This window comes from Quercus suber, unplaced genomic scaffold (genome assembly GCF_002906115.3).
Source record: "Quercus suber isolate HL8 unplaced genomic scaffold, Cork oak 2.0 scaffold_734, whole genome shotgun sequence".
Lineage (NCBI taxonomy): Eukaryota > Viridiplantae > Streptophyta > Magnoliopsida > Fagales > Fagaceae > Quercus > Quercus suber.
Window position 1 is genome coordinate 301,000 of NW_027070174.1, and position 11,946 is coordinate 312,945.

General features: G+C 34.3%; 1 protein-coding gene across 1 annotated transcript; it reads right to left on the reverse strand.

The window, feature by feature from the left end:
• LOC136064681 (uncharacterized) lies at nucleotides 1-813 on the reverse strand. The gene has a single exon (XM_065766717.1). It carries the CDS (start codon nucleotides 811-813, stop codon nucleotides 1-3), a length of 813 nt encoding a protein of 270 aa, XP_065622789.1.
• Nucleotides 814-11,946: the final 11,133 nt, after the last annotated feature.

Genomic DNA, 11,946 nt, shown 5'->3' on the forward strand with positions numbered 1-11,946 from the left:
TCAAAATGGAACTCGACGCTCTTTTAAGTCTCGAAAGTCGTCTATGATTGATTCTGTACCAAATTTTGCAGCAATCTCCTTCTCAATGTACAAAATCATAGAGTCCATTAGAAAATCATCTTCCATCTTGTTGCGAAGCCTATTCTTGATAATATTCATGGCTGAAAATGCTCGCTCTGTAGTTGCAGTAGAAACTGGAAGAGTAAGCACAAGTGTAATCAATCTATAAATATATGGGTAAAATAATGATTTTCGGGTTTTTACCAACCATTGGCACAACTCAGAAATACTTGATAGCTTCTTGAAGTTCGGATGCCGAACTACATTGTGCTCATAATGATCAACTTCTGCCTTTAAAAGTGTCATTTCTTGATTTGTGAAGTCTTTCGGATAAAACTTGTTTACTAACAACAAAATGTCTATACTTCTAAAGGACTCACGTGCCTCTTTAGGATCAAGAGCTGAACTAAGATTAAGCAATTCCACCGCATGCATACTAAACCGATGATTTAATTCTTGTAATATAGAATCTATTGCGGCATAAAAAATATCTACCCGATAATGATGCTCAATTGTGAAGTCATCTTCTTGAAAACGAGCTAGACCTCCTCTCTCAACATAACGAGCATTCATATCTGGGACATCTATGTCACATGCCTCACAAAATGATTTCACAGTGGTAAGTAAATTATCCCACTCTTCATCTCTGAATTTTTGAATAAGTGCTTTAGTGGATGAAACAAAATTCATCGCATTTAAAATGTCTTGAGACTGACACTGCAAAGCTTGACAAAGTGCATCAGTGATCTTCATAATTTCTTTCATGAGATGCAAAATGAACACAAATTCAAAAGAAATCATAGCATGATAACATGAGTATGCTGCTTCTCGTTGGGAAGTAGTATTTCCTTCCTTGATGATCTTAAGTAAAATTTCACATGTTGGACTAAATATATTTACCAAGCTAGAAATCGATCTCAAGTGAGAACCCCAACGAGTATCTCTAACCCGTTGTAATGTGCTAATCTGATTAAGTCCTCTTCCAGTTTCAAGCTCACCAATTTCAACAAAATATGCAATTTGATCAGCATAAGCTTTTTTTAGTTGCTCAGTACGCTTGCATGAAGCACCAACAACATTGACAATAGATGATAATCTATTAAAAAAACTTTGAACAAGAATAACTTCTTTTGATGCTGCCACTAAAACAGTACACTATATAATAATAACCAAAAAAAAAAAAAATCCGTTTTGAATCGGAGCAAGTGGAAGGCTTGCATGGAGTATAAGGTTGGTTTTTTATGACATTTGAAGAGTTTTTATTTTTTTTCCCTTTTTTTCTATTGTTTGTTCATCCCTTAATGACTAATGTGTGCGACGGAATAGTTCATAGCACGTAATAGGAAATATTCATATGATTTTGAAGTTAAAAGAAAGTGATGATGAAAATTGCAATGATAGTTTTAATTAACCATGTTTCACTTTTACAGTAGCATGTTGGAAATTTAATTTAACTTATTGTTAAATATTGTTTCGAATTTCTAATAAGTTTTGGTTTAGGTTTACTTGGCATGAAAGAAAATGTTTGTCCTTAACATGGAAGACAAGAATTCTCCTCAATGTCAAACTATAAATTTCATAAGTTTGGTTGTAAACTATAACATTAAAACAAAACTAAAAATATATTTTAGAAAATATCTTACTAATACAATTATCTCTCCTTTTTTTAAAAAAAAAAAAATCTAAGAGAGAGAGAGAGAGATTATTTATTTTTTGTGACTTTTTTTTTCATAATTGTTATGTGCATATATGGAAAGTTTTTTATTTTGAAATATATCAATTTTAGAAATATTATACCTATTAAGAAATAACTATTACAACATTCTTAGAGAGAAATTGTGGGGGCTCGAGGACCGAGGAAGGGAACGTTAAGCTGTGGTTGTTACTATTGAGGTATCCTAAGTCCAAAGAGGGGATCTGCTCGAAGAGAGGAGGAGAAGAGACAAAAGACTTCTGGGAGGTCAAGATGAAAAGGATAGGGTGTAGAGAGAGAATCATGGAAGATAGGGGAAGTTTCCAGTGGGAATGAGTCTACTGCCTCCGCATTAAATGGTTGGTAATAGCTTTATCAGCTGTATTGATGAGAAAGTGACCTGAATAATGGAATTCACAGCTAAGTAACTCCTTCTACCACCTTCAGCAGAAGTTTGAGGGGACAGGTGTTATGGTGAGAGCCTAGGTAGGTGGAGATGAGGGGCCAAGATGCAAAAAATTGAGGAGTATATAAGGGAAGGGAACTTCCAGATAAAGGGGATCTAGAAAAAATATCAAGGGGATAGCAATTAAAGCAAGAACATTTAGAGAAGAACATGAACAGTGTCACTACAACAAAATGTACTTTTAGTGACGAAAATTAGTGAGGAAATATTTTTCGTCACTAAAAATATAGCTTTAGTGACGAAATATGAATTTCGTCACTAAAAGTTAAAAAAATTATAACTTTTAGCGACGAAAAATAAATTTCGTTGCTATTGTGATTTGAAAAATAGGCGCCATGAAGGGAAATTTTGGCGCAAATTTAATTAATTTATAGCGACGAAATATTTCGTCACTAAAAGTGAAAATTTTTAGTGACGAAATATTTCGTCACTGTAGGTATTGGTGTGGATAGTATTAGTGACGAAAATCCTTTCGTCGCTATAAGGAAGAATTAGCGACGAAAAATATTCGTCACTAAAAATACTAATAGTTTTGCACTTATATGTTTTTAGTAACGAAATCACAATTCGTCACTAAAAGTATGCTACAGTGACGAAATTTGAATTTCGTCGCTAAAAATCTTAACAAAATATGGTTTCTTTAGTGACGAAAATAAAATTCGTCACTAAAAGTGTAACAAATTCTGGATACTTCTGTGACGAAACAGAAATTCGTCACTAAAAGTGGGAAATAGCGACGAAAATAGTTCGTCGCTAAAGACCACTTTGCGACGAAATAGAAATTCGTCACTAGAAGTGGGCAATAGCGACGAAATGGTTTCGTCGCTACTTCCCACTATAAATATTCCCAAGCAAAAGCAGCGCCCATTCACCCATTCAGCAAAAAAACACTCACCGTCAAAAAAGAGAGAGCCAAAGAGAGACCCACTCCAGCGATGCATCACCGTCGAAAAAGAAAGACCCAAAGAGAGACCCTCTCATCGGCGACGCATTCACCGTCGAAAAAGAGAGATCCACTCATCGGTGACGCATTCACCGTCAAAAAAGGGAGGCCGTCGTCGCCAATAAAAGCCTTCGTCGCCGTAGCTCCTCTCGTCGCCGTTGCCTCCTCACGTCGTCGCCAATAAAAGCCCTCGTCGCCGTAATAAAAGCCTTCGTCGCCGTAGCTCCTCTCGTCGCCGACGATAAAACCCTCGTTGCCGTTGCCTCCTCACGTCGCCGTTTCTCGTCGCCGTTGCCTCCTCACATCGCCGTAGCTCCTCTCGTCGCCACCGTTGTCTCCTCACATCGCCGTAGCTCCTCTCGTCGCCGTTCCTTCTCTGACCGATTCCGATTCCCACCTAACCCACACCGTCACATCTAGCTGCCGATTCAACTCGTCGTCACCGCTGTAGCCTCAGGTCATCGTCGTTGACTTGGTGAGTTTTTTTTTTTGTTTTCTCTGCAGCATTACAAGGTGCAGGGGTTAATTTGTTTAATTTTTTTTTTTTTTTTGGTTTTATATTTATATTAGTTTATTTTCAATCCTAAAAATATTTTTTATATGTAATTGAAAATAATTCAACAATAAAAAAAATCTTTATAAAAAAAAACAAATTAATGTTAAAAAAATTGTAATTCAAATTCCATAAAAATAGAATGCACTTTTCATACTAAAAGAATAACAAGATAAATCTTATACTTAAAATATAAATATTCCCTATTCAAACTAAAATATAATGTTTCTTACTATATATATATATATATATTTTTTTTTTTAATTTTTAAAAGGCCTCTGAATAATAAAACTAAGGCTATATAGGTAAATTAATAACTTTAAAAATTCAAAACTCTTAAAATTGGAATACACGTAAATATATAGTTATATACTTTTTTTACTCAAACAACTCAAACGAAGTTGTGAGTTTCAGTTAGCTCAACTGGTAAAGTTTTTTATGGTTAGATAAGAGATCTAGGGTTCAATCTTCGCCTGCATAAAAAACTGATTGGCGTCTTAGTTTGATGATAAAGAACTATCATTAGGACCAGACGCCATGGGTTGAAATTGTTGACAACAGCCACGTTTTCAAGCGCGGCCTATCTTATGCGACTATAGCCCCTGTGGGACTTAAAGCTGCGTTTCTAAAAACGCGGCTACAGATCACCCTATAGTTGCGTTTTTGACCCCCTATAGCTGCTTTTTTACACACCTACATATGTAAGACCTATAGCCGAGTTTTGTAGTAAATGCGGCTATATAGGTCCAACTTATAGCCGCATTTTAAATGCAGCCCAAACTGGACCTACAGTCGCGTTTTCTACAAAATGCAGCTATAGGTTACGAGGCTATGGGTGTGAAAAAAATGCAACTATAGAGCTGCGTTTTTAAAAACGTAGCTAGATACCCCGACAAAACAAATTGCCAACGCTTAACAATTCCCAACCAATTGCCAACAAACAAAACAAGTTCATTGCCAAAAGATTAATTACTTAAACAAATAATTGCAAACAAGTTCCCAACAACAAATTTTTACATCACAAAATGCATATCCCTCAAGGATTTTTTACATCACAAAAAATTGCCAGCAAACATCATGGTACTTCATCAGCCAGTTTCTAGCAAGCATCATGGTACAGCCAATTACATGTGACAATGAGAACACCGGAAATAAGCTAATGTTTTAAGCTAAAACAAACAGACTCTAAACAAAGAACCAAGTATTTTGCTCAATCAATCTATTAACAAGGTCAACATCCCTTAAATTTTTGGAGCCATTATCATATATGAGCTTGTTAACATAGTCTTTTTGCTTGTATCCATTTAAAAGCATGGCATCTTAAAACAAGATTAAGAGTGAGACATAGTTCACTAGCTGCAGTTTTAAAAGTTTAAATCTTTCTAAATTCCATACAGTATCATAGATTCCACTCTCTTCAATTTTATATATACACATACATTTACATAATCCATATTCACTGTTGTTTTATAAATATAACAACAAATGTTATAATTTCTTAGATGGAAAGCTACCTTCCAGTAAGGTCCCTTCATATTCAAGCTCACTAGTCATCAAATTTCAATTCTTTCAAGTTTCAACAATAAAATGTGAACAATACTCCATGTCAAGTATACCATGTTCAGATGTTCTAATTAACCACATTGCTATCATTATCCTTCCTTTAAAAAAATTAAATAAATAATGTAAATTGCATTGGGAACTATCAGCAACATTTAGCAAGTGTAAAAAGGCATGGTTGAAATTTTCTAGCTTGAGAGTGAGCTAAGAATGAGCTAGGTTGAAATGGGTTCAATTGTGTTTTTCAATTTAGGGTTTTTTCTAATTTATAGTGAACCTAGAGCTGCGTTTGATAAAATATAGCTTGAACATATCTGGAGCTACGTTTAACCAAACGCAGCTCTAAAAATGTTTAAGCTGCGTTTATTAAACGCAGCTCCAAACATGTTTAAGCTGCGTTTAATCAAACGCAGCTCTATAAGTGTCTAAGCTACGTTTATTAAACGTAGCTCCAGACATGTTGAAGCTGCGTTTTATCAAACGTAGCTCTATATCAGTTTAAGCTACGTTTATTAAACGTAGCTCTGTGATATATTGAAAAAAAAAAAAAAAAAAAAAACCGTGGCTTCAGACCTGGTCTATAGCCGTGTTTAGTAAATGCAGCTATAAGTCCAGTACTAGAGCTGTGTTTTTGTAAAACGCAGCTTAAATAGTACCCTAAAGTTGCGTTTTTGAAAAACACAGCTCCAAATTACATTTTTTGTAGTGACTTTAGAAAGTTGGGGCAATAGGTGAAAGAAAAGAACAAAAGAACACTTTAGAAAGTTGGGCCGAGTGCGCATGAAAAGGTTAATGGTTTGATAACTATAATTAAATGTAAGGATTAAATAAAGGTGAAACCTAGATTAATGTCAAAGGAAAAAGAAAAAAAATTAGAAGACAATCAACTCATAGTAAAGTCTCTCGTCGTCAAATAAAAGATCTTAATATTATTATTTTTTGTTTATATATAAACAATAGCAACAAGATCTTCTATTCTAACTATATATATATATATATGTAGGTGAAGAATTTGTTCCTCCCCACATCTGATTGTATCCTACCGCGGTGCCTGGCGCGGTGCGGTTTTGTCCTCGTCCCCGAGTGCAGGCACGAGCAAGCAAGCGCTTAGCTTGGACTTGTACTCGTCGAGTCCCACATCGGTTGGAGAGAGCGCCCCACTACCCTTTATAACGCTTCAGGAGCTTGGGTAGTGTACCACTACTCACGCGTGAGTAGTGGTACACTACCCAAGCTCCTGAAGCGTTATAAAGGGTAGTGGGGCGCTCTCTCTAACCGATGTGGGATTCCAGGCTTGGGGCTGAGACTATGAAACCCTCCTTGCTTGCCTGCACTCGGGGACGAGGGGCAAAAACCGCACCGCGCCAGGCACCGCGGAGGACAACAATTAGATGGGGCGGAGGCAAGCTAAGGCTCATCCTAACCCCAAAAAGCGAGGCAAGCTAAGGCTCATCCTAACCCCAAAAAGCGCTTTTTGTAGGTGAAGAATTTGTTCCTCCCCACATCTGATTGTATCCTACCGCGGTGCCTGGCGCGGTGCGGTTTTTGTCCTCGTCCCGAGTGCAGGCACGAGCAAGCAAGCGCTTAGCTTGGACTTGTACTCGTCGAGTCCCACATCGGTTGGAGAGAGCGCCCCACTACCCTTTATAACGCTTCAGGAGCTTGGGTAGTGTACCACTACTCACGCGTGAGTAGTGGTACACTACCCAAGCTCCTGAAGCGTTATAAAGGGTAGTGGGGCGCTCTCTCCAACCGATGTGGGACTCGACGAGTACAAGTCCAAGCTAAGCGCTTGCTTGCTCGTGCCTGCACTCGGGGACGAGGACAAAAACCGCACCGCGCCAGGCACCGCGGTAGGATACAATCAGATGTGGGGAGGAACAAATTCTTCACCTACAATATATATTATAGAGAAAGAGAGAGAAGAATTATTTATACTCATTGCATGAATTTCTCTTTAAATAATTAGTTTTTAAAAGTAAAAAATTTAATTTTCTGTATTATAAATCCACTTCTTTTTCCTAAAAATTAAATAAAATTTCAATAAAAGTACATAAAAGCTTATGTGATGTATCTAAATATGGGACTCTCTAAATTTTTGAGTGCAATACTTAAACTCTGTGGTATTATTTTATTTGTAAAACTTTAAACATTCATGAAAATAAATTATGAGTTGATATAAAATATTATCATATGGACAATTATATTACACTAAAAAGTTTTCGAGGTTAAGTGTAAGGAGTTTTATGCTTCTTTTTTTTTTTTTTTTTTTTTTTTTTTTTTTTTTTTTTTTTAAAGTCTTGTGTTCCTCCCACCAAAATACTATTGTAAAAGTTTAGCATTTGTTAAGCTTATTTATTTATAGCTTATTTGCTTAAATGTGTGACAAAAGCGATTTAAGTAAATAAGCTGGCTTATTTGGGGGAAAAAAAGTTAGTTTATTTACTTAAAACCATGTTTTGTCTCACATTTGTTTTTGATTAGAAACAAGTTATATTTATTTTCCTTTATAGTAATAATTTTTCCATTGAGAGGAAGAGATTGAATGTTTAAAATTTTAGAAATCAGAAATAGGGTAAGGTTGTCCTATTTGATTTTCTCATTTCCATTTTTTTTTTTTTAAGTTTTAACAAATAATAGTTTTTTAGTTTAAAATAAAATAAAATAATGATAGCGGTAGAGGTTATATATAGAAGTAAAAGTTCCAAGTTCACTCTAAAGTCAAGCAATGACGTTTGTCTCACAATGTTTAATATAATTTGCTGATCGATTAGAATAATAATTTTTGCGTAACATGTATGAAGTGTACAAGTTTCCAAGGTTAGACTTAGTTAAAATTCGAATTAATATGAAATATTTTACGTGTGGACAATCAATATATTATGCGTCTATAAAAGCTGCGGGTAGGTTTTTCTTTTTGCCATGAACATCTATATTGAAGAAAAATTGTTCAAGATAGTACACTAGTAATAACTCCATATTGCAATGTCGAATTCTGCATGGTATAAATTACCCAAAATTGGAGATAAAAGTAAGCTACATTATGAATGTAAACATTTCCTCATTTATTGTCCACTTGAAGTATATTTATTATTTTGAAAAAAAAAAAATTGCATCATTTTAAAATAAAAGTCGGGTTTCATATGGATTTAAACTTTAATTTCCTCCTTTATTGACCAATTGAAAAGATATTTATAATTTTGAGAAAAATGGCATCAGTTGAAAAATAGAAGTTAGGCTTCATAAAGTTCAATTTCTTCCTTTGATGAGTGATTGGTATACTTTCGTTATAGGGAAAGAACCAAGAAAGAGGTCGTGCCAGCCGTCTCATTGGAACGTCATGAACGTGACGCTTTCCTTTTTTTAATTATGTTTAGGTCAAAGATAACAAGCATTAAGCATACAACAAAGAAGGTGAGGCTTTAATTTTTTTTTTTTTTTTTTTTGGATGTATATATAGGCGCCAAATTATGGAATATTCATTCAATGATGTCGTACCTGTCAAGCAACTTGGTTCCATCATTCATTTCCATCTTTCGGTTGAGCTTTTGAGCCGATGCAAATATATTAGAAAAAGTTTAGAATCACATAATTTTTTATCACAATTGTGATGTGGCAAAGTGTGATTAATAAAAAAAATTTGTGAGTTTATTTGTAAATAATAGTTAATCACTCATAATCTGCCATGTTAGAATTGTGGCAAAAAAATTGTAAAATAATTTGTGATCCTAAAATTATTCATATACAATAATACAACCAAATATAGATTATAATTTTATTTTTAATTTCTCTTTCTTATATCAGCAAGAGCAGCCGCAAATATATATATATATATATATAAAAGTGATTCACCTAATTAATAATATACTTACGAGTCTAGTGCTTTGATTAATTGTGTGGCTTTTATATTTTCTCCTTCAAAGTAAAGGTGCATTCACTTCACTATCATTTTTTTTTTTTTTTGGCTCTCGAGAATCATTGCCTCAAATGTATTGACTGTTGAGTCCTATAAATTCAATAATAATTTTTTTCATAACGTTTTTATTAATTACTTAGAAAGTATATATGTATCACAGATTCATAATAAAATACATGTTAATAGTTGATCTATATGAAAGTGAGATTACACCAATCATGATTTATCAATTTATCTCATAATAAACTATGATTTCCTTGCCATTATTTTATGGATCATCCCAAAAATTAAAAAGAAAAGGAAAAAAATTCACCGTTTATGTATAATTTTTTTTTTGTAAATTTTGAAAATTTTTACGTCGAATTAATAAAAAGCTGCAAGACGTCAAACACTCGAGCTAATTCATGAGAGATACGTGACTTTGGTATAAGGGTGAGACCCGTGGAGAGGTGATCTGATACAGGTCGATTCGATTGTTGTGAAATCGTGAAAAGCTTGAATTGTTGAAAACCACTAATTGCCACCTTTATTGGACTAGAAAATTCGAAAACAAATGTCGTGAATATAGAAAATGTGGATAGCTAGAGTCTGTCTAGGGACTAGGATACATGTCCTCCAACAAGCACGTCAAACTTTTGAAGTTTCAGCAAAAAAAAGACAAACTTTTCAAGTCACACACAAGATATTTATAATATTGTGTCTATCAATTAAGAATTTATTTCAAATGAATAATTTTTTTTTAAAATTATTTTTTGAAGGTCGAAATTCCATTTATGAATGGAAAGATTTTTAGTCGTTAGATAACTACAAAGTGCATTTACATAAATTTCTATAGTTTTTGTAAGGTAGGAATTTGTTCCCCCCACATCTGATTGTGTCCTACTGCGGTGCCTGGCGCGGTGCAGTTTTGTCCTCGTCTCCGAGTGCAGGCACGAGCAAGCAAGCGCCTAGCTTGGACTTGTACTCGTCGAGTCCCACATCGGTTAGAGAGAGCGCCCCACTACCCAAGCTCCTGAAGCATTATAAAGGGTAGTGGGGCGCTCTCTCTAACCGATGTGGGACTCGACGAGTACAAGTCCAAGCTAGGCGCTTGCTTGCTCGTGCCTGCACTCGGGGACGAGGACAAAACTGCACCGCGCCAGGCACCGCGGTAGGACACAATCAGATGTGGGGGGAACAAATTCCTACCTTACAGTTTTGGTTAACATAAACTCATAAAATATTCCAATTATAATTATTAAACTATATTATGAACATTTATGAACTTTTTTTTTTTTAATAAACAGTAATACTTATTTGAACATACACGAAAATGGTAATATTAGTATTTTAAACCGGGTTTATAATACATTATTTAAGCAGACTACAATTACAAAAAGACCTAACCTTTATGAACTTAAAATAATAAGTTTCACAAGAAATAATATATGGAGTTTCTTAGGTAATACTTTTTGTAAGGACATGATTTGCTCCCAAAGCCCAAATGGATGGTCAATGGCCAAAAGAGCCCAAAACAATGAATTTGTTAAAAAGTGGGCTTGAAAATGAACTTCCAATGAGTTAGGTAGACAATGATCACAGTAGGTTAGTTATTACTGGAAAGAATAAAATAAACAGTTCTGAACAAGAAAGGTTCTTCTCAGTCAAGTCCAAGGATGATATGTTCTTATATATTTCTCTTAAACTTATACAATATTATAATTCTTGAGTATACAGTGATTTCTTCCTAGAATTTTTTATGATCCCTTCATAATGGGGGTTCTTCTCTTTTATATTTCCTTCCTTTCTTTCATCTCAGCCCTCCACGTGTAGGTCAGATTGTTAATCTCTTTAATACTTGTCCCATTAGCACCTTCATAAAATCTTTGGGGGTAGCTGTAAACCTAAAAGTTAAACCTAAAAGTTACTGTTTAGGTATCACTTCCACATTAATGCGGTCAAGGGGTTAGATGCAGAGTACTCAATGTGATGGTAGTAGCTTTCTTCTCAGATATTTACCAACTTTCTTTTGTCTCATCCCTCTTTGGTGTTTATCCTTCCAAGAATGATTGCTTGTTGCCCTGTTCTTGATGGATGATCAAACATTTGACCTCTACTCTGCTTAGTCGAGGAGGTATTTCTCATCGGACAACGTCACCTGCTCCCTGTGAACAGACTTCTTCCATAGCCCATTAATCTGTATGTCTTCGCTAGTATATATCTATCCTCGAGCAATTTGACATCCTTGGGCACAGCCCAAGGCCCAATACCTTTATCTAGGCCTTTCATCCCTACACTTTCCATGCTTGAATATTTACACATAATTTGGTATGTAGAAAATAAATTTGTTACAACAAAAAAACTGAGGTATTTTTTTTTTTTTATAACTTTTGAAATGTAACAATAATATGCTTCTATATTTTTTCCTATTCTATTAAATTCTTAATTTTTATTTTTATTTTTATTTTTAGTTTTCTCTAATATTATTTATCTTTTATAAGTTGTAAACTATAATTGACATTGATAAAATACACTTCTCTCTATTTGTTAAATCAAATTTCATGTGAAGCATAGATAATTGATTCCTTTTTTTGAGAAACAAATAATCAATTATTAGTTATACTGAAATACGCAAAATCAAAAGGTAATTAAGAAAGTTATTTACTATGATATTATTGTAGCACCAATCACAATGATTAATTATAAGTTTTTTGAAGTAAAATTTTTCAGTAATTTAAGTATTTTCTTAACTAGACAGTAAGAAAAAGAGTGGGGG